Source organism: Netta rufina (assembly GCF_964035555.1).
Source record: "Netta rufina genome assembly, chromosome: Z".
Taxonomy (NCBI): domain Eukaryota; kingdom Metazoa; phylum Chordata; class Aves; order Anseriformes; family Anatidae; genus Netta; species Netta rufina.
Window position 1 is genome coordinate 311,276 of NC_140126.1, and position 23,691 is coordinate 334,966.

The window sequence follows — 23,691 nt, forward strand, 5'->3', positions numbered from 1 at the left end:
TTCTGAGATCTTCCCCTGGTGCTCTGCTCCCTGCTGCTGCTTCTGAACATTGGTGGCAGGAGCAGACAGACCCATGGGGAGATGCTTTTGGGAGCTGGCTCTTCCCCGTGTTTTAATGAAGCTTCTTTACAATTTTGTTTGAACAAACATCCATGGTAGAACACTTTGTGCTTCTGTGCCTCCATGGTCTCCATGGGCTTTTGCAGGCAGTTCTGTGTGTACAGAATGTCATCAGATAAAACACTGAGCATGGAGGCAATGTAAATTGTCATTAATGCAGTGGTTTGGTGCTGTTGGTTCAGGTTGCTGTGTTGCTGCTAAAGGTTCTGGTTTTTATTTTTATGCCTCTGCTATGATCAGTACTCAGGTTTTTCCTCTGTTCCTCTGAGGCCACCTCTGGAAAGAGTTTTGTTAGCTGGTCAGAGGTGAAGATTATTTTCTACAAATAGTAGTTTCTCTTTGTCAGCACACCAAGTAGCAATGAAACTCTCATGGCACTGGCTGTGTCCTCTGCACTGATGGTCTACAGAGGAGATCCATGCAGAGATTTATAAATACCACGCCTGAGCATGCACCAGGTCTTGTGGTGCGTTTTAGCACTGTGAATTGCCCAGGCAGGGGACAGAGTGCTCTAAATCCTTGTTTGTACATTTACAGTGCTGTGAGTACTGAATGCAACCTGCAGGCAGTCATTCAACCAAATTAATCTGAAAATGGCTTCAGATACCAAATATACCGAACATTTCATGCACTAATATCTAGTGAGCTTCCTTAGATGTTTTTTACATTGCATATGGGTAAAACACTACAGCAGATAATTAAAAAATAAAAATAAAAATAGAGCTGCTAAAGTCAATTAAATATGTAAAATAAAAAAACACAATGATTTAAACATATTTCTGAAGTCACCCTGGCCTGAATTCCCATCCAAAAGTTAGAATGAAATTCTTCCAAGATCCAGATAAAGCCTTTGATTATGGCAATCCATGCCCAAGCCCTGGGTTTGAACCCAGTGAAGCCTGAACACTGGGGATTTAAAGCTACCATTTCCAAGTCAGATTTTTCTCAGCTTTATTTGTCACCAGAGCTATGCTACCCCATGTGCTGCATTGTTTGGCGTAACAAGTTCCTCATGGCAATCAGGCTGTGTATTTCTCAGCCCAGCCTGGACCAGCCTCTGACATGGCCCAGCTGAAATTTCTCTTTCTCCTTTCTCTGTTTGGATAAATTTCGGTATAAGCCATTCACTCTTAAGCAGCTCAGACTCTTCCTAACCCTTGACAGTAGGAATTTGTCTCAAGAAGCATCTGCTGGAGCATCTTTCTGCTGGGCGCTGTGGGGCTGTGCTCCACCTTTCCTCCATTAGACCAGCAGCCGCCAGGACTGGCGCGTGGTGAGCTTTGGGCTAATTAGTCCCACTTACTACTTCTGAGCCATCTCCACAGCTCCATATGCTGTCTGCAGCGCCGCATCGATCTCCATTGAGAAGCCACTGTCATTGCGGCGCTTGCTCAAGCCTGGCAAACTAATTGCCTCGCGCTTGCTGGCTGTTTTCCCTCTGACAGCCAGGCTGGGGGAAGCTGGGATGGATTTAATCGCCTCTTGTCTGGGAGGCAAGGTTAACCAGTTTAGCCTTTTCATGTAGCAGCGATGGTCCTAGCACAGTGCCCAGGACAGCAGGATGGAGAAGGAGAACACGTGAAATAACCTTTAAACAAAGGCATGTGCACATCCTTTAATGATGTGGAGAAGAGTGCTGAGCAAAACCAAAGCCCGTTGCTTGGGTTATTAATATTCATTAACTTCCCAAGTACAAGCTGCTTGTCACTGCGGTTTTATGCTGCTGAAGCACGGCAGTTTCTTGTTCCTTTTAATATGACTTCTGGATTTTGCTGTGTTTAATCATCTTCAGCAATGCTTAGGACTTGTTGCCCAGGGAGGTGGTGGCGTCGCTGTCCCTGGGGGTGTTCAAGGGAAGGTTGGACATGATGCTTAGGGACATGGTTTAGTGGGTGACATTGGTGGTAGGGCAGTGGTTGGACCAGATGATCCTGGAGGCCTTTTCCAGCCTTAATGACTCTAGGATTAGCATCCAGGTGAAATCATGGCTGGTCAGGGAGCACAGGTGGGAGAGGCTGTATCTTGAGAGCAAGGGCGGGTTTTGCCTTGATATTATTCACAGTGGAAAGTATGATCTGCAAATGATGGAGGTGCTAGCCAAAGGCTGGAGACAGAACAGGGAATTAAATTCTACATCTTTTGACCTAGGCCAATGTACTTCATTTTGCCTTCTGCTTGCACCTGTGAAATAGTAATTGCACACTTCACAAAAAAAAAATAATAATGGAATGGGTCCCTGTCCTACAGACATTTGGCTTTGAATGGGATACAATCTGCAGGAGAAAGCTGCAAAGGAAGTTTCACTGACTATTACAAAAGCACTGGGAGATGGGAGTGGGAAGAAACCCTTGGGGCAGGCGGATGCTTTTGTCTCTGGCTGAGCTCTGGGCAGGCCTGCAGGGAGCACCTTTGGGCTGTGGAGCACCTTCAAACCATGGAGTCCTTTTTCTATCACCCAGAGTGGATCTGCTCAGTGCCCAGGGACTAGGCTATCAGGAAAGTACACCTCTGGGAGTGGGAAACAGAGATGAGAGGCATACTGAGGGCAGTGAAGCAATTAATGTGGGTGTGCATGAGTCTAGATCCACCAGTCTTCCACCTGGTTCAGCCAACAAGGGCTGGTTGATAAGGGTGAAATGAAGCTCCTGCTCGACCTCTCCAAATGAGCACTTTGCAGCCACCCCCGAGGGCAGCAGCTGGAAACATACCTTTGTTTCTGCTATTGCCTTTGTGTTTTAGTAGCTGATGGGTGGGTTGGTGGAATTGAGCAACCACAGATGAGGTATTACCAAAAAGACTTGGAGCTCTTAGAGTCGGAGCTCTTAAAATATTTTTGGCCTCCTTAGTGCTGCCTTGATATATTTTCACCAAAAATTATTTTCAGACATCTCTGAAAGCCACTTGCCAGCAGCAAAGGCTTACAGTCTCCCCCAGCTCTTACCTGTACAGGGATTTAGCTGAGGATTTTGAAAACGTCTGTTATGTTTTACTCTTGGAGGTGATATGGAATGTGATCCAAGGCTTGCATCTACTTGGGCCAGCATTGCATTTCCCCCAAAGCTCTGGTCTCAGCTTCTGAGAGGATGCTTAGAGTTCGAGAAGGAAAAGGTCTGTTAAACGCCAGCATGTAGAGCTATCTGAAACATACTATGGCAAAGAGGACATTGAAAATTAGGTCTGCCCACTGTTAGAAATGACACTTGGTCCTGAAACCCCAAAGCGGGCTGGCTGGCAAGGTAATTTCTTACCACAGCTTTTGTTGCATGTTTATTACAGGAGCAGCACAGCCTTTGAGAGGAGCAAAACAGATGTGTTCCGAGTGAAAACCAACAATGTTGGACAAATAAAGAAAATAAGGTAACCGCATAACACTGCCACCAGACGACGTGCTCTGTGAGGTGCTAATCAAATGACAGGCTGCAGGGGTTTTAGTCTTGCCATGTTTTATTCATTATTTGTTAACACGCTCCCATCAAGGTGAAGTTAAGGGGTGGTAAAAGCTTGTTTACTGCGTAAGATTTGAACTGAAGCATGAAATCACCTACGGTATTGCTTATAACTATCCACGCTCCCCATCAAGAACTGTTTTCCTGTCATACACAATCACAGAGGAAAGGATTTAAGGCTGTTTTTATGTTCTGATGGAGTTAAATTGGGTTTGGTGTTCCATTCTGCTGAATTAGTGTAATGTAAATGATAATTATTATGTTTAACCACCATCTGACTGACCTATATAAAATTAAAAATCAGGAAGGAGTGCAAAGAAAGCTGGTAAGACTGGAAGAGGTGGTTAAAGCAAAGAAAAAAGAAAAGATCCAGGGTAGGGGGTAGAGTCACATATATTTTTGAAATGCAGTAGAAGGTGAATAAATGCATATGCTGAATGAACATGCAGGTGTGCATATGTGTGCATTCCTTAGCAGATAGTAGCATACCTGGCATCTTCACACAAATACATAGGGAAGGTTGTTATTTGCAGAATACCCCATAGAAGCCCATAATCCTGTGAAACACTTTCAATAGCCTGGTGTAAGAAGGCATATTGTGTACAGTCACCCTAGCCTTGTCTAATATTAAATATTCCCCCAAATTATAGTTCTGGTGGCCACCCTGAACCAAAATATCAAATCCGGGCCCTCACATGTGGGTTGCTGTTCCTCCAGGATTGAGCACGATAACACTGGACTGAACGCAGGCTGGTTCCTGGACCGCGTGATTGTGACTGACATGAACAGACCTCACCTCCGGTTTTACTTCCCCTGCAACAACTGGCTGAGCAAGGAGGATGGGGACGGGCTCTATGTCAGGGACCTCATAGGCAGCCTGAATCCCATGGATGTACCCAAAAGTAAGTGCTTTCCAATGGGCTTGGCTTCCCAGTGCCTTGTCAGAAAGGACAAAGTTGCTTTCAGATTGCTTCAGCCATACAAAAAGTAATCGCGTGGCCTAAGCTAATTTAAGTTTTCGTTACAGTCAGTGGAGAGGGAAATAGGAAGATGCAAGATGCCTCCAGAGGGTAATTCCTTCTTCCAGCATTACACCTGACACCTCAGGGTAGGATAAATCACTGTTTGGAGAAGCTCCACTTGTTGGTTGAATGCAGGAGGATAATACATGATGACTGCTTTAAATTAGATTAAATATCTGCAAAGGGATGCGTGGCATCCCACCCCAGAAGATGTAGCCGGCAAGGTGAGTGTTATCAGAAGAGGCACTGTGGATACATCCTATGCCTGAGGTTCAGTGTTTCCAGGTCCTGGTGAGGACCTGCCAGAAATTTCCACAAACAAGCCAACCCTCTGACTGCAATCCTACACCGCTTTACTGAATGTGTATGATATCCATATTGAACCAGTGCCTATTTTTCAGAGTGGTTTTAAGCTAATGATGTTGAAACAGAGCCAGAACAGCTTGCAAACCAGACATGTACTCCCAAATTGATATCAGCGTGTAGGCCATGTGGTGATGTACAGCGCATGTAACGTGAGTGGGGAGGCGAGCAAGATGTGAAAGTGGAGCCAGCAAACCAGCCTCAGGTGGTCAGCAGTTTGTCTGCGAGTGTTAACGAGGAAACCAAGTTGTATTCCTCTGTTCACCTCACCAGTGCACCACTTCTTTATGGGAGTTTAATTTCGGGCATGGAAAGTGAAGTGCACCCACCATTAGCCGTAAGTCTGAAGTAAGGGAAAGGTGTGTTAAAAAAAAAAAAAAAAAAAAAAAAAAAAAGGAGGGAAAACTTGTGTTTTTGTTAGTATCACGTCTTTTTGAGTTGCACTGCCATTGTTGATATGACCACTTAGCAGTGTTTTAGAGGGTAAAGCAGGTTATTGGAAGTCCTAATAGAGTGCTTTAAGTATTGATGGATGCTCTGGAAGGGCAAAGCATTGTTATCTTATTGATATCCTGCTGAAGTTAACAGTCAAACAATATACTGTGATGCTGTTTGTCCCAGAATTGTTAAATGATTTCTCCTTGCTCAGATGGGATCTCCTAAAACAGTTTCGGTGTGTTGAAGAGAAATGTATGAAAGGCTGCATTATACTTATCATACACAAATAATGCACATTGACAAGAAATGTATGTGGAAGTATTTTACAGATGCAGACCTCTCCAGGGTGGATGCCATCGGGGGATGAGATAATGTCTGGAGATGCTCTGCCAAAACCCCACCCACCCAGTGGCTGTGGGACTGAGAGCACCACAGTGTTTCACTGCTCTTTTATCTTCTCAGTTTATTAAAAAGAAGAGCTCAGCATACTTGCACTGGGTGGGGAAGGAGGGATCTGGAGAAGGTAGTGGATGAGTCAAAGCAAGACACAATTAAAGAGAGGTTCCCTCGAGGAGGAAGTCAACTACTCAATCTTAATAGATCTTTAAATGACACAACAATTTCTCTGAACTTATTATTGCTCCTGCCTGGGAGAGCTGATTCAAATGAATGCCTGTGATTTCCTCCATCCTGTTCAACACCTGTCTCTCAGCAGGGAAAGATTGGTGGGCTAAACCTTCAGCTGGTAAAAATCAGTGCAGCTACAATGAAACTGCTGGAGAGACTTTGCACTTCAGCTGCAGAAAAGCACATGCTCTTCTGGAGGAGTGGTTTTGGGTTATAGATCAGCTGTTAATGCTGTGCTTGGCCCTGGATGTCCAGGAAATATACAAGGGAGATTGTCCCTGGCCTTAAGGGTGTGAAAGAGGAGATTCAAGCAGGCATTTGTCAGAAATGCATCTGTTCTTGTCACCTTTATCAGATAGAAAATGCCACTTTTGAGTGCCACAGCCTAGGAGCTCTGCAGCTGCCCCCATAAATGCAGGGAGCTGGGCTGAGGCCAGAGGCACGGGTGAAGGGTTGGACGCCTTCCAGGCGGCAGGTCTGAAGCTGTAAGAGGAGAGGGTTAGCTCAGCTATCTCAGGTTGCAGTTCCCCTTGAACCATAATTAATGAAGGATAAACATTCCCAGGCTGCTGAGGTGAACTGTCAGCTGCAAATGTAAATTCATCTGAATTCATTTGGCTCCTTCTGAATTCATAAAGATCTGAAATGAGATTGTGATACGATTTTCTTCATACATACAAGTAATTTGCCCTACTTTGTTATTTTTATTTCAAATGAATTGAACGGTTGTGTTTACTCTTTGAGTATTAATATTTTCTACTAGACAAATGAATAATTATGTAGTTTGGTGATTTTATGTGCCTGTAGAGAAAGATGGGTCTCTCCCTCTCAAGTCTGTGTTCCCATTAGCAGCTTTTACTGCTGTACCCTTCTTTCTAGTCATGGATCTTCAGTCATTGCTTCCCTTTTTTCTTTAGTTTTTCTTTGTAAACCATCTGGGCACTGATGTTAAAGACCTTAGTCCTGTGTTTGCTTTCATGCTCCATTTGCTGCCACAGTCCATTATGTTTTGGAGGTAACCAAATGAGTTTTGTCCAGGTCCCTTCTCCTACAACATCTTCAGCTTTTGATCTTCTGCTGGAGAAGAACTTTCACATCTTTGTTGTGAGGATTTATTTTTCCTTTCTTGAAGGTCACTGCTGGGACGTGCATGATTTCTGTGATGTGTGTGGGATGTGGATTGGTGAAAAGTAGAGTGATTTATTTTGTCAAGTTTTTGTTTTGTTGAAGTTCTGCAGAGGCTTTGTATTTGAAGGGGATTGTTGGTGTTTGGACCAAAGCCTAAAGCCATGGGGAGATTTGGTCTCTTTCTTGGTACAGAGCGCAGTCCAGCTGGGGAATCCCTGTAGGGCTATGAGCTTTTGAAGAGGTTAATTTAAAGTAAAAAAATAATGGCATTATTAAAAAGACAGAAAAGAATATGTACTCTAGAAATTGTCAACATATAAATGAAAAAGTTGACAAAAAACAAACAAACAAACAAAAAACACACACACAAAAAAGCAAACAACAACAACAGCAACAACAACAAAAAACAAACAAACAAAAAAAAACAGAAGGCAGGAAGACTTAGTGATTGCAGACAGCTGAATGATTGCATTTGCTTAACTGGATAAAATGACTCCTGTTAGGTTCCCCATTGAATGCCACACATTTTTCAAGGAGAACAGGTTACGTTTTAAGTGCTCCTGCCTGAATGATTCTCTGTTCCCTGTATTCACATCCATGGCATCATATGCCCATCGTGCTTTGATAGTGATGGTGTCACAGATTCTTATTTACCCAGCAGCTGCTATTGGCAGCCTGGATTAATTTACGTTACAGGTATTAATTACAAGGAAGGACTATTGTTCAGCCTTATGCTGCTTCACTTGTGTTTATGAAACCTTGGGTTTGTATGTCTGTGGCTTAGCCTTAATGCAAGGGACTGGCTCAAAACTGATTTAATCTGGTGGGTTTTGGGTTTTAGTTGAGTGTTGCAGGTGTTGGATCTCTCCAAGGGTGTCTGATGTCCTGCCTAAGTGATGGGGGAGGAGAGCATTAATAATAGCTTGTAGCAGCACTAATAAGAACTACTGACCCAGTGGAGATGCAAAAGCAAAGGAAATTCGGGAGCCTATTCCCAGCCTGCTGTCTGATACCTGCAGAGCAGACAAGAATCACTTGTGCTGTTCCTTGGAAGGACAGTTATGTCCCACACCCCATGGTGAGGCTGCTTTGGTTGGGCCTCGCCACTCTTTCCCTGGTGGTTTGCAGCCCCAGGGCTGCTCTGCAGCTCCAGTCTGAGCCTGGGTGTTTCAAGATATGTAATACTGGAATATTTCTACAAGGCTTTGGTAGTTTTACCATGCTTGGCAGCTAAACACTTCCCCTCCCTAGATGAGGAGGGGAAGAAATAAAATAAAGAACAACTCATGGGTTGAGATAAGGATAATTTAAATAAAGGAAACAAAAATATTACTGAAAGATTATTATTAACTGAACAATTTAGCTTAAGGGGAAAAAAAAAGGAAAGGGAGAAAGGGAAAGAACAAAACAAATAAAGGCTATGTGGAAGTGCAGAGGAAAGAAATTACTCTTTACTTCCCACAAATGAGCGATGCTTGAGCACGTCCTTGAAGCAGGGCCTCAACGCACGTAGCCGGTGTTTGGGAGGAGGACCGATGTTTTCATGACAGCCCACCCCTCCCCTCTTCTTCCTGTTTCCACCTTTTATTGCTGAGTGTGACACCACATAGTATGGAATATCCCTTTGGTTGGTTTAGGTCAGCTGCCCTGGTGATGTTTCTCTTCTCACTTTTTGCCCCCCCCCTAGGAGGGTTTGAGAGAGTCCTGATGCTGTGTCCTGAGTCCTGTCTGCTCAGTAGCAGACACAACCCTGGTGTGATACCACTGCTGTTCTAGCTACAAGTGCAGAGCACAGCACTGTGTGGGCTGCTGCAGGGAAGGTTAACATCCCAGCCAGACCCAGTACAAAGGCTTTATTTTTTCATCATTCTTAAAAGAAGCTGAGATTAAGTAGGGTCAGGTGATGTGTTAGTTATACATGAGCCATCTTCTTTCTGGGGTAACAACAGTCTGTTTATCAAGAGAAAGCAGAAACATTCATTTGCAAAGGGTCTTTTTCTCATCTGGTCCTTAAAACCATGCAAAATAGCACAAATACCTGAAAAGCAATTCAGATTTCCATGCAATTGTAATTTATACTGACCTGTCAAATTTTGGTGAAGTCTTGCCAACTTGTCTGTTGCAAATGAGTTTCAGAGCCAAGGACTGCTTTCCAGTTGGCTCCTTGGCCATCAGCAGTCTAAATTTATTTAAGATTGGACGTGATGGGTTAAAAATGTTCATGGGATGGCAGCTCATGTGAAACTATTTCAAGACATTTTATTTACAGTAGGACAGAACTGCATGCATGCGACCTCAAACTGTAAAACTGCTCCATTCCTTTAGCTGATAATAGCACTTTTTTTTTTTTTTTCTGTGTAAAGTTTAATCTTATTTAGTTTAGTAATAAAGGAGGGTATTTAAACTGATGTGTTTTGCAGCACAGTTCTGAGCAGCAGGGCAGTCACAGCGCATTGTATACCCACACCTTGAGAATGGGAGCATCCAACGGGGTTGTGTTACGTTTGATTTTTACCATACTTAAAATTGCCAAGAATTGGTCACTTACTGTTTTTAATTATTATTAATATTGTGTCCAAAAAAATGGATTGCAAGTCCAGATTAGGGGTAGCTGTGCTGTATCTAGGGCTTAATCCCCATGGTTTTATGCATGCAGACACAAGTTTTATTCCTCACTGTGACAAGAATGAGTGTTGAACTAGAAGGTTGGTGGTTGTGTCAGTTCTGGCCTGATTTTGGGTTGCTATATGGTGCCTATGAGATTTTGCACCCTGAATACATGCATCCTAAGAGGTAATGCCTGGGAGGTCACGCTGGAAGGACCAACTGGAGTCCTGTGAAGGCAGATTGGTCGTGTAACATGCCCGTGTGTTTGTGCATGCAGAGGGTAGCCTCGCCTTTACAGAATGAGAACAATATTTATTATACTTACAAATGAGAGAAGTTCAGCTGATCAAGTTGCAGGTCAGCCCCAATCCATTAGTCTTTCATGAGTTTCCTTGACCCACCGGTCTGTCCTCATCTGGGGCAGAGTTAATGAGATCACCCGAGGAGGCTTGGACAGCTTGTGTTCATGGCGGGTCAGAGGAGAAGACCACGGGCACAAAGAAGCACAGAACAGTTCCCTTCAAACAAAAATAAGACAGTCTGTGCACACAAAGCAGCAGCCTGCACTAGGCTTCTCTGCCTGGTGTGCTTTTGAGAGCATCTGTGTGAGCACAGGTAGAGTTAACAGGCCCAAGAAATTCTCTGAGGTTTTTAGATCCTCAAGGACCTAAAACTCATATATTTGAGCTGGGAATGTGAGCTGTTTTAATTCCTTCTTCTGCAAAGGAGGCTTGTGTTAAGCCTTCACCGTTCATTGTTCAGAGTTTCAATGTTGTCTGACTTGAAGACTTATGAGGACCTGGCTGTGCCTTGAGGAGACACTTGGGGCAGCAGGTATTGATGCTCACACTTGGCTTTGAGTCAGTAGCTTAATCCTTCCTGACCCAGTGGGAACCACGTGTGCCTAAGGGCTGGACTGGATCTGAACTGAAGCGGTGGCCAGCATTTCTCAATAATGTACTACTGCTAAAAGCACTGATAAAGAGAGTTTTGGATAAGAGGCAACACTAGGTGATGTCCTATGGGCTTTGTAGCCTCATTTTACATCAGGCCTGGAGAGTAGGACTGGTCCCCCTCCTGTTTACCCTCAGTCATGGTTCAAAATGTCACATTTTGGAAACTTTCATGATCAGAAAAAAAAAAAAAATAAAAAATGTTATTTTAGAGAATGTGAAAGGGAGAAATTAAATATTAATAGGTGTTACCAGCTCATTGAAACTTATCTTTCTTTGTGCTGAGAACTGGAAGTGTATAATCAGCACATGAAAATGCAGCTAAATATATTTATGAAATAAATATGAATTGTTTACTTTCGAATAATGACAGATATTCACTGTATTAAGGATGAAGCTTTGCTACATGCTGCAATATTCAACAAACGTTTATAGAGTGAGTAATACCTTTTACTACCCAATTGATATCACTGGGGAAAAAAATAAAGAAGAAAGAAAAACCTGTCAAGTTGTTACCTGGAAGACTGAGCATTCAACACTTTTTGTTTTTTGTTCTTTCCCCTTTTCTCCACCCAATATTAACCAGTTAATCTAATAAGGATTTTACTCTCTTCCTATGGACTCTGTCTTTTTTGTACATTTCAGTCACCACTCGTTAAACGAGTCATCTGTGAGCATTTCATTTGTCATGTCTATTTTGCTTCTTGTTTTGTCTCTAAAACTGGACAAGTGGAAATGTTAGGAAAAAAAATATGTTTAAAAATGAGTCAAATGAGTTAAAATGTTAGAAGAAAAATAAAAAAAAAAAGAAACACCAGTGACTTTTAAACCACAAGGAAGATGAGATACACAGAGGTCAGAAATACATGTAGGATGTAAATAGAGATTTGTAATTCACATAAAAGATCTCATGCTTCAAGGGAAAAATGTTTGGAGAGGGTTGAGACATCTTTATGTATAGCTGGTATATATAGATCTATGTGTATCCAACACAGAACAGTGCAGCACAGCTGTGAAGATGGGCATAATTTTCACCAATTATGTCTAGATATTGTAATTATTTAAACTGGTATTGTGAAAAAAAATTAAAATGTGATTTATACAAATAAAGTTGAAGTACAATGACAGCAATATGATTGTAAACAGTCCTCTAAAATTACATCACTCTTCAGTTTGAGTAAAAATATTTTACCCAAGAGGTTCTTTTCAGTGATTTCCCCAAACCTGAATATAACAGACCCAGAGAAAGCTGGAAGTGAATGTTTCTTTTTTTTGAAAAGTCTGAAGTCTGTTTTCTTTCCCTTTTTTTTTTTTTTTTTTTTTTTTTTCTTTAATGGGTTCCCACCCTGGGGCTGAACTAATGAAAAATAATGAGAAATCTTGGAGAATTAGATGAACAAGGGCTTCCATGCCGCTGTAACAAGACGGGTTGCCCCGTGCAAAGCTCCATGCCTCTGCAACTAAACTACTGTCTCTTGAGCAAGGTCATTTAAAGCTCACTTCAAAATATCATCATCACTTTGAAGTCACAGTAGGAACATCAGTTTAACATATCCTACAACCAAAGGCTCCTGCATGTGGTAGATTGCCTCTCACAAGCTTTGCAGAGGGATGATCTGGGCTGAATCCTAATATATTAACTGTTTTGACGCATGCTTTGATTTCCTGTAAGATCCATGCATAATGGGACTGAACCTTGTGGTCTCTAGGCTGGATGGGGAGACCAAGCAGCTGAGTTCATTACAGGAGGTGCACAAGGCAGTGATTGAGGATAATGTAATATTCAGCAGAGCAAACATACTCATTTCCTTTTCCTTTGTGTTATGACTCCTTGGGTAGCAGCAATAATCTCTCCTTCTTCAGAACATGGTTTCAGAGAGCTCTTCTGAGACTATCAAAATGTTAACACAGGGTCACACCAACCTTACAACCTTGATGCTGCCCTTATTGATGTGCACCCCAAAGGCTCTTCAGCATCTCAGATGTGCAAAGGCTCCTTAGCATCTCTCCCCACTAACACCATGTTTTTGTTGGGGTGTTGATGGCCGAAAAGCAGTGTAAAGCTCTTTCATCAGCATCCCTGCACTCCAAGCATGCATGTAATTTCCAGCCTGAACCCTTGGTTTAAGAAGATGCTCACCACCAGCGAGGGTGCAGCTCATTAAGAAAGATAGCTGTCAATTACTCCTGACAGTTTAATTATTCTCAAGCTCAAAACCAATCCTTTGAATTCAGCCTTTTGCTGGATGGGGTAAAAATCTTAACTGTGTGGGGTTGCTTTATGCAGCGGTGGGCCGTGTCTTGGAAGCAGAGGTAGCACCTGATGAGCTCCTCTGCTCTTACAGGGGTTGCTTTAGGCTCTTACTACGTCTTGCTCTGCACACTTATCTCTAGGGTCCTAGCTACTGTAGTAGAGAGAGGTGTAATGACTAGGGCTAGGCTAATTTTCTGTGCAGTGTTTGTATAAACTCCTGAGGCAGCACTTTGTTGGATGGCCATGCAGTGAGGCATCTCCACCAGAAGAGCATCTATGAGGTGGAGATGGGCTCTTTTCCAGTCAGGAGAGAGAAATTCAAATGTTTGCTCTGAATCTAGTGTCTTGGGAAGCCACAGGCTTCGTGCCTAACCATAGGCTGTCTGACCTTTAAGGTTGCTCTGACCAGCTGTCACCGAGGAATATGCTGTCAGAAGTGGTAGAAACGAGCTCCCATTTTGACAAGTCATCACAGAGAGATTTTGCCAGAGTGTTTTGGGTGGGCTGGAATGACTGACTCGATCTGACAGCGAGGAACTGAGGCATATGGACATTCAACCACCTTCCTGAGCTCGTGCGGAAAGGCTGTGGTGGGCTCAGGTTGAAACTGCTTCTTATCCATGGATCCAGCCCCTGCCTCTCCCCAGAGCAGCAATTCTTTTTGCTTTTCATACTAGCCACACATGTATTTCTTTGGCAGCAGCAATTCAGGGACATCAGTGTTGCCTCTTTCCTATCCATTCCCCTCCCCTCTTTGCTCTGAAATCTGCCTGCTCGGCACTGAGTAGTGCAGGATGGATCTTAGACACTGCCACCCTTGGGAGCGCTGTGAAAACAGAAGGATAATTGCTAAAAGTTGCCTTATGAGAAGAATCTGTCTCTGCCTACGACTCAGTTCCCAGCTTTTAACCCGGCGTGTGTCGCTTCTGAAGGCTGTGACGTTTCCTGGTTGTTGCATGCTGTGCTGCTAACCTGCTGCACGGCAGGTCATGCACCAGGGAGGGAGGCAGAGATGTCTAGCGGAGAATTCACTGCGCCCCACAGGAGGTGATAACTCTCCGTAATGAAGCACGATTGAGTTGGTTTCCCTGCCTAAATCTGGTTCTCCTGCTGCTACAAATTCAGCAGTTTGTGCGTAAACACCTTATCTAGTGCCCCAAATAATTTTAGCCACAAGATTTCCTTAGGCGACTCCATCCTGTGGTGCTTCAGCTGACCACGACATCGTATTGCCAAATAAACAGCACTAACAGCTGAACCTCACATGGCTGAGCAGCCAGCTGCAGCTTGCAGGTGGAAGGATCTGGCTGCGATGCCTCCATGAGTTTCCCACTTCAGCAGGCAGGGGTGAGGATGCATGAGGGCATTTTGGGGTGGTGGGGCTGGGTAAAAAGATCCTGGGCAGGGTGCTGGGTTAGTGCTGCACCCTGTCTCCTTGGGGTGGAGGTGGCAATGGGACCAGCCTGTAGGAGGTGCACCAGGAGGGTGCACCCCTTCCCCCCCAGTGAGGAATGCAACACTGCTCCACTGCTCTCCCCAAAAATATAACTCTTAGCTCTCACTGGAAAGAGCCTGAGTGTGCAATGGTGCAGTGGTGTCCATGGTGCAATGTTCATCCTCCCTCTTACTAACCAACTCAGACACAGCTGCTAGAAGCTGTGTCTGAGTTGGTTAGTAACAGACTATCACACCTCTGCTAAATTAATGCAGTGAGGTCATATCAGTTAGTGCCAGCCCCCTGCTTCCCTGAGAGGGCATCCTGGAAATGTTTCCAAATGCCTTCTCAGGGCAGCTTTGTGCGCGTCAGTGTGTCGGATGAGAGGTGTCAGGGCAGCTGGATCACCCATAACTGAGCAGACAACCCATGGCAGAGAAAAGGAAGGTGCTGTAACTATACAGGACAATTGCAATAGTGTGTTGCGATGGGAAGAGGAAAGGCAGCAGAAAATAATTAGTGCTCTTCCTGCTACATTTTTGTTAGCTGTTTTTCTCTTGGTTCGTGCCTCTGAGGCTGCTAATTTCAGTTCCAGGAAAGCTCTCCTCTCCGTGTCTGCACTGCTGAGCTGTGCCGAGCCTGCACTGCTAGATGGAGTCACAGCTTTTACCAGCCTTACATTAGCATTTTGCATGTTCCCGGTGCTAGGAGAAGCATTCAGGAAAAAAATAAAAACCCAGGCAACATCTTGATGTCTGTTTTGCAGATGAACTTGGAGCCATGTATTGAGATTAAAAAAAGCCAAGTGGGTATTTTTGAAAAGATGATGTTACTGTTTTAAATAATTCATGATTAAGGGCTTGCAGAGTCGGGAACGACATCCACCCATGCTCGAAATGGAGGGTGCTTGACTTCAGCCAGATCTCTGCCTGGGTGCAATGAGAGCCTTTTTCTGCATGCTCCCAGCAGCTGAATCCTCCCTGCCTTTTTGAGATGTAGCATCTCTTTCTGTTTAAATTTGCATCTCCACCATGTAATTCTGCAAGACGAGCTGATGTACGAAGCACAGAAGGACCCCTGAGCAGCATGAAGTGCTGCTCCCTCTGCTGTAACTGAGTCCTGGATTGCAGAGAGGGAGAGGGTGATGGCAAAAATCCAGCATGGCTCAGCTTGATCCTGCTTGTTCTCTGAATGTGATGGAATTAAACCTGGTCCTGCACTTAGAGCTGAAAGGGGCAGGTATGGAGCATGGAGGAGAGGCATCCAAGTGTATGCCATGAATATCTGTAAGGGGGCAGAGTGAAACTCTTGCAGTTGTCATGACATTGTATGTCGTAGAATTGAGATATAGCAATGTTAAAAACCTTTTCAAGGCATCAGATGGGGCCAAGAATTTTGCCAGGGTTTTGCTTGCTGATTAGCTCTGTTCCTGCAGAAGCTGTTCAAGGTGCCCTTCCTACCCTGTTTCTGGGCACTGCTGCTGATTGCTCTTCGTTGGCTTGCTCCCTACCTGTCCCCCTTGCTGCATGTGTTCAGGCATCCTTCCAGACTATTCGGTGGAAGCGTAAAGCCTGATCCTACAAGAGTAATCTAACCTTGGCCACTGACGCTTGCCCTTCTGTGGATCCTTTTATCCTATCAGGCTCTTCTGGCCCCTGGAAAACGGAGTGGAAAATTAATCACTGACACCAGAATAAATAATTTAGAGGAGGTGCACAGAGCAAAGCTTCTTGAAAAATGTGGTCTGTGATTGACGATCCCGGTGTACAGTGGGTCACTTTTAGTTGGAGCAGTTCAGTAACCACATGGGAGCTGTAAATTGCAGCGTCCCTATCCTTGGCTAATGCAAACAAAATCTGTTGGTGTTGGTGTATCTCCAGCAGGTTGTGAGAGCTCTTCAAACTGAAGAAAAAGAGTTAAAGAGAAATATTATCATATTGCTCCCTTGAAAGAGGAGGTTCTGCCCTCCTCTTTCTTGTTATTTAGTATTTATTGCACTTTTATCATTATCATTTTATTTGTAACGGCATGTTTTGCGATGGGGCGCCAAGAATGTCAGCTCGATTTTTAGCCTTTTCAGAGCACATTCATTAAACCATGACAGGTGAATTTCTCTTCTCTTTGGGCTCTGTCCTTGTTCTCCTCACCCCGGGAGCTGAGCGCATCTTTATAATTCAGGGAATGGTCCAACAACCTCTCCTCATACGTTTGCTCTCACATCCTCTGCCTCAGGGGAGCATGTGCACCAAAGTGTCTGCTGTCTTTTAGAATAATTTTACTATACACTGATCAAGGTGGAGGAGGCAGGTGACCTGCTCTGAGAGTAGCAGCTCAGGGTTTGTGATGGTCCATAGCTTCTGAGGGAATTAACTGGTTTCTGGTGCTGACTGGAGGCCCAAACAAGCTTCTCCACTAACTTTTCACCTGGAAAAGAGAAAAAATTGTTTACCGTGGATCATGGTGCAAAAAGCTTTATTTTTGCAGGGGAGATGTGGGTAATGTGGTTTGTGCACTTGTCCCTTTTGCACATGCAGAGTGCCCAGGAGTTGGATGGGAGGAGGTGGTGGTCACTAACACAGGCTGTCACAGAGGCTTTGCTGAGGGCATAGATCAGGGCATGTACCGTAGACTTTGCATTACTCTGTAATTTTTATTTTGTGTTTTGCTGCCTGTCTCCAGCCCTGGAGCTGCACAGAAGATATGGTACTAGGAGTATCATGGTGGAGTTTGCAAGGTAGACCTTGGTGGTAGATTCTGAAAGTTGCTCAAGTTTGCCCCACGTATGGTCACACTGAAGGCCATGGCAGTTTTCTTATCGATTTTAGAAGAAGCAGAGCAAACCCTTGCTGTCCTTTGGAGCTACGTTAATCCCATCCTGATCCCTGGAAGAGCTTGCATCTCAAACTCATTGACATGGGGAGTGAGAAATGTTCGTGGTGTGGTTCACCTGTGTCATTTTTGTGTTCCTTTGTGCCACACATGATGTAGCTTTGTAGTGTCACAGCTACTAGGCTTTACTCATACTTTTCCATTAAATGGAAAAGGATTTTTATTTATTTATTTATTTTTAACTGGACAGAGTAGCAGGGTGGTGCCCTCAAGGTTTTGGGGCTCCTGAAGTGTGACTGACCTTTCCTCAAAATACTTGGTGTCACCAGCCAGGCTTAATACAAGCTGAGCTGCAAAAATAGCTCTAGGACAGCATTTGGACCACAGGGGTCAGGTCTGAGCTGGAGCAGATGGCTGGCTCTGTAATTCACTAACGTTTTTGAAAAAGCAAAGACTGTGTGTAGGTCTGAGATCACTTAATGGCCATGTATCAGCATCAAAATTTGCATCTTCCTCTTACCTATTTCAACTTTTTTTGGGAAAAAAGGCCATGTCAGGGCTTGAAATTGAGTGATCTCTGTCTATTGCCATGGGCAGTGAATACCCAAAGTACAAGAGCTCTGCGTATCTGTCCACAGACAATGTCAGTGACAGAGTCTCTGTGTGTGGATTTTATTTCTCTTGTGGAGAAGAGAAAAAAAGTTTTGAGGGTCAGTGTAAAGGATCCAGGAGCAGTGGTTCAGATGTGCTCTCAAGATAGCACAGCACAGCCTGAATTGATTTGTACTATTATGTTTTTTAACCATTCAGCTATTAATGAGTTAGGATTTCTGCCTCTCTCCTTGCAGTCAACAAATACGTGGTCCGAGTGTTCACGGGTGAAGTCAGCGGCAGTGGAACAGATGCGGATGTCTTCATTAATATCTTCGGTGAGAAAGGAGACACAGGTATTCAAATGCAAATCGTTTCCTAAAATACTCTTTCCTGCTCTGCAGGCCTGCGATCTGAACAACGCACAGCAGCAATCTGGCAAATGCAGAATAATTTGGCTGAGCGAAAGGCACAACAAATGCTGTTGTTAGTGCTGGGGTTTCTCACATCCGCAGCTCCTGGAAGAGGGGTCTGCAGGGCAGCAGTTGTTGCGGGGCTGTGAGCATGGCTGTGGTCACCCTCCACCAAAAATCCCAAACCTGAGAAAATGCACCACCAGCAGAAACCAGTGTGATAGGCACCAGGCCACCAGGGGTCCCAACACCAATGTGTTATTTACAGTGCATGCAATGTGTGCTGAATGTCACAGAATTACAGAATGGCTGAGGATGGAAGGGACCTCTGGAGGTGATCTGGTCTAAGCCCCTTGTGCAAGCAGCACCATCCAGAGATGGGTGTCCAGGACCACATCCAGGCACCTTTTGGAGATCTCCAAGGAGGAAAACTTTTCTGGTCAAATGTTCCATCCTTTCTCTGACCCTGGAAGAATAACGTTCTTCTTTGAGTTGGCATAGGTTGTGGCTGAGCCTGTCTGGTCATTTAGAAAAATAATTTGTCCACATTTTTTACTAGCTTGCTTTAAATTGATGGTGGTAGCTACTCCTTAATACAGAATATATTACAACAGTGGTCCAAGAACTCAAATTTTTTTTAAATAACATACTGTTATCTGAATACTAACAAGATGTGCCCAGACCAAAGTCTCTGGCTCACACCATGGGGAAGAACAGGTGGAAATTCCTGGAGACTCAGCTAGCAAATATCCTCTCTCTTCTGTACTTCACATATCCTGTCAAAGTCAAGAAATAATGGTATGATGCCTGCCAAGTGTCCTTGAGCAGATTATGAAACCTAGCAGAGAAGTCTCATTCTTGATTAATTCTCCAGACTTTTACAAGGGGATTCATCTGATCTCTCCAAAGACTTTTGAAAGTGGGTGTCCAAATCTCAGCCCGTTGTCCAGGCACCCTGTCAAATCTACACAGAGGAATAACACCTCTAGAAAATGATTCATCCCCTACAAATGTAAGCGGGATGCATTGCCCTCTGATGCCTTTCCTGCACAGATTTGGCCGGATGCCTCAGGCAGACTCTGTCCTACCCTCTTGCCACTAGCACAGAAGCAGCGCTGGTTGCAACCCAGGTCAGTGCTTTAATTCTTTTCATAACGATAAGCACCTGCAAGATCTGGAAAAGCCAATGCCCCTGGTCAGGACTTAATTTGAAAATAAATCCTTCCTGTGTGATGTGGTGAAGAATCCTGCGTCCTGAAATGTCAAAATCTGCCGCATGTGAGCAAGCCTCTTTTAAACAGTTTGGAGATTTTAAAAGACATTAAAAATATAAAAGGAAAATGTGGTGGTAGGGAAAAAAATGAAAGAAAAGAAAAAAAAAAAAGATGCAAGAGCCATCTGGATATACATTTCTGAAAACTCTGAAAGCTGTAAATAACTGTGACATTAGAGTGAAAATCCTTGTCTTTTCTGTGCTCAAGGAAAGGTGCCTTTTTATTAGAATATAAAGTCCTCTGCCTTTACCTTGGATCCTGAGAGAGATCTGGTACCTGGAGAATATTTGATTCAGTCAGCAGTGGCATTCCTAAACATTTCTTCAGTTAAAAATCACACTTGTGCCAACAGCTCCTCAGCTTTTGTATTTTTATATTTTTCAGGTGTGAGGAAACTGGACAACGACAAAGACAACTTTGAAAAGGGAGCAGAGGACAAGTTCACGCTTGATGCTCCAAATTTGGGAAGGTTAAGAAAAATTAATATAGGCCATAATAACAAGGGTGGCTCTGCTGGCTGGTTCCTTGCAAAGGTTAGTTACTCCTTAGATGTTTAATGTAAGCATGATGTGGGATCAAAATGTCTCACTTTTTACCTTTTTAATGGCCCAATGTCCAGAAATGCAAGGATGTTTGGTGGCAATATGGTGCATCCTTTAGCTGTGCGTGCACACTGTTCCTGCGAATCAGGTGCAGCAGTTTCCAACTGCGAGGGACCTCTGGGTCTGGGTAAATTGTCCAGCACCTCACAGGGCTTTGTGGTAGTTAGAAAATTCAGTTGTTAATACTGGAATTTACCCACTCTAATAATATTTCTCTTGTCTCTATCACTGTGGTTTCTCTGACTGATGAGGGTGAATTCTCCAAGCCAGTGCCTCCAAGCCACCTTCCCCCCCCTCTTTATTGACTTAACTCATTACTCAGACAGTAATGATACCAGAGACTAAGAAATATATATTGAGTCTGTTCTCGCTGGAAACTTGCAGAGACTTATAGGTTGGGAAAATTTAAGTAATTTGTCTCTGGCACAACTAAAATATAGACTTGCCACAAAGATCACTTCCTTCCTCTCCCACTTTCCTCCACATTTTAATCTCCTGCTCTAAGGAGTGAAGGTATTGCAGCTTTTAGTGAAATAGCTGAAAGAATATTTAAAAAGAAGAAATAAATGACTCTTTCCTCTAATCTCTCTCTCTCTCTTTTTTTTTTTCTTTTTTTCTTTTTTTTTTTTTTCCTCTGCTGGTGTAGTTTAACACAGCTGGCTTTAATCTAACCCCAGATTTGTAAAACCTAGATAGCAGGGTGGTTTGATGTATTACCAATGCAAATATTAGCACATGCTTTTTCACCATCATGATATGCAGCTCTAAAAGTTATTATGTTGACTGTCCATGAAAAATGCAGAAGATGAAAATCAGAGCTGTTGTGGTCCCTGTAATAAACAGAGGAGGGAAAAATAGAGAAAAAAAAACTCATTCTCACAGAACAGGTGTGGTCTGCATGATATGATTTTTGATGCTGGTTAGGTAGGTTAAGTCACCCAAAGCAGTGACTAGCTGCAGCCAAGGGGTTATCCCATGTTCTGCAACAAAACCTCTGAAATGTTTGTAATTAAGTAAAAGGCAGCGTTTTTTTACAAATTTAGTTGGAAGTTTGGAGGAAGAAGCTAAACCATAACTCCATTATTTTCTACTGTTGGTTGATGTTTTTATTCTAACTTGCTCTAATACTGGGGACTCTAGCATTGTCACTCCTGGATGAACTTGCTAAGCATCATTAGTGGTTCCTCTCATTTTTCTTGTGCTTTCTGTGTAGCTTATACTCAGTGCTGTTTTTCTAAATAAATGAATGAATAGAATTAATCCTTTAACAGAAATCCCAAGAGGATGAGCTAGTACCCCAGCAGACACTACTGTCCACGTCTATGGAGGTGCAACAAGAGTCTGTGATGCTACAGGCAATAGTACAGTGTGGGATGAGAGACAGAACAGGAAACTGGTTCCCAAAGAATGGTCTCACAAGTCTATCAGGAAGAACAGATTTCAGATTCTCCCTTTTTGCTCTTAAGGGAGGGGGGGGGGGGGGGAGTGTGGAAAAAAAAAAAAAAAAGCATTGACTTTCTATCCCTAATAGTGATTTTTTTTCTCTGAGACATAAGCCATACAGGTAAATAGAGATTTTGATTTCTTCTTTTCCGGCTGAAAATCTTCAGTACTCTTTGCTCTTCACTGTGAAATCAAAATTAGAAATCAAAAGAATACTGCAGTAACTCTATGGCAAGCTTCAGGAATGGTGGTAAGAAATGCCTTGCAGCAGGATGTGCAAGAAACTCCAAGTGGTTAACACTGGCTTAATCTAATATTAAGGAGGAAGATTGTTCCCTGCCTTGTTGCAGCAGAGTATGTCTAGAGTACAGCCCAGAGCCAAATCCTTCCAAACGAGAAACTATTTCTACCCCAGGGTTTCAAGGCTGTCTTTGCAAGTGTTTCCATCTCGGAGTCACTGAGTGGGATAAGAAGGTATTACTAGGTCACACAAGCTGATCCAACGGTCTTGATTTGTCCTAAAATTCCTTGGTATTATTTCATAACAAGGCTCTGAAGCTGAGAGAGAACGGAGACAGCCTGTTCCCAAAGCAGAACAAAGAGCTGCCATTCAGCTGCTGGAGAAGAGTAGCCAGCAAAGGGGCTCTGGAGAGAAGGAAGACAGGCCAGCCAGCTGGTCTTGCTAGCAGAGACATCTGGTCTCGTACACTGTGAGAGATGCAGATTGAGTTCACTGGAGGGGAAAAAAAAAAAAAGAAAAAAAAAGAAAAAAAAAAAAAGAAAGAAGGAAAGAAAAAAGAAAAGTGCCTGTTTTTTACTCACTGATTGTCTGAAATTCTATCTGTGCTAATTAGGGAGTGGTGAGGGATCTGCCTGAGTGTTGAATATATTAAATGTCAGGTGAGAGCATGTACATCGAGCTCCTGCTCTTCTGTCACCTCTTTGTCTAACACCTTTGTCTCTATGTCTAACACCTTTGTTTTTTCCACATGTATTTTGCAAAGTGCTGTTTCTTTTCTCTTAGGTGATCATTGAAGACATTGGCAATAAATGCGTGTACCAATTCCCAGTTGGGCGCTGGTTTGCTTTAGATGAAGATGATGGAAAAATCCAGAGGGACATCCTTGTAGGGGGCACTGAAGCCACAGGTAAAGGCATGTGCTAAATCCATGGTGGGAAATGCAAGGATACAAAGGTCTAATTGCTGCTTCTAGCCATGTTTTTGTTAGAAGACTGAATGCCTTGTGCTCAGGGACACCTACAGTGGGCCAGATGTTGGTGACAGGCAGTTTTGTTGAAAGGTCCCTGAACTGTCGTTCCCCTTCCCCCCTCCATGTCTCACTGGTGAAGCTGTGCAGGACCTACATGCTGATCTGTCACCCCATACACCTGGATAAGAAAATGATGGGCAAAGGATGAAAGGTCCAGCATGTGTTTGTGCAAGGCACTCACCAGCCTCCAGAAGGCAGACAGCTGCTAATCCCACAGACACCAAGGTGCCTCACAGTAAGGCATGTTATACTTCAGGCTTGTGAGCCATGCATCCTTTTACAAATCAAGAAGGGTGATGCTGAGCCCCAGAACTGGCTTTTTCATTATCCAGCATGGATAAAAAAAGCAGAGGAAACAAAATGCTATGTCATTGTTAAAGGAAACCTGCCTGAAAAGTCAATAAAATAAATTACTGTGATGCAGAAGATGTCTTAGATATTACATGACCTGTTTTTATTCAGCAGTATAAAGGTAAACAGTTTGACTATGGAGTTCCTTTCTTATTTTATGTTTTTACAACACCTGTGGTCTTTTTGTTGCTCCCTGCATGTGTGCAAAGAAAATGATTTGGGTGCAGAATCCTGACTGCAGGGCACATGCTGTGAAAAATGGGGAGAAGATGGGGGGAAAGAAATTTTCCAATTAATACGTAAATAATTTACTAAAAACTGTTTTTATTCTTTTACCATTTGCAAATATGTACTCTTCCTCTCACGAGTTTTGTTGAAGACATTCCACATGCATGGTAAAAGATGCCTGAATATAATTTTTATTGTAACCTTTAAAGAAAGAGATGGTTGTTTAGAAAAGAGTGAGTTCTGATATTTTTGCTTAGTCCAAAGTCCATACTGAAATTTCTGGGTGAAGTTAGCAA

At 43.4% G+C, this 23,691-nt stretch overlaps 1 protein-coding gene across 1 annotated transcript in view; it reads left to right on the plus strand.

The window, feature by feature from the left end:
- Positions 1-23,691, plus strand: part of LOXHD1 (lipoxygenase homology PLAT domains 1) — a gene marked incomplete at both ends in the record, with an annotated part of 141,081 nt that overhangs the window by 22,609 nt on the left and 94,781 nt on the right. Inside the window, 5 exons of the mRNA XM_084305109.1 lie at positions 3,397-3,477; positions 4,284-4,468; positions 18,071-18,169; positions 19,885-20,033; positions 22,570-22,693. Of these exons, the coding sequence (XP_084161235.1) occupies positions 3,397-3,477; positions 4,284-4,468; positions 18,071-18,169; positions 19,885-20,033; positions 22,570-22,693 (638 nt within the window). The remainder of the gene's footprint in view (positions 1-3,396; positions 3,478-4,283; positions 4,469-18,070; positions 18,170-19,884; positions 20,034-22,569; positions 22,694-23,691) is intronic.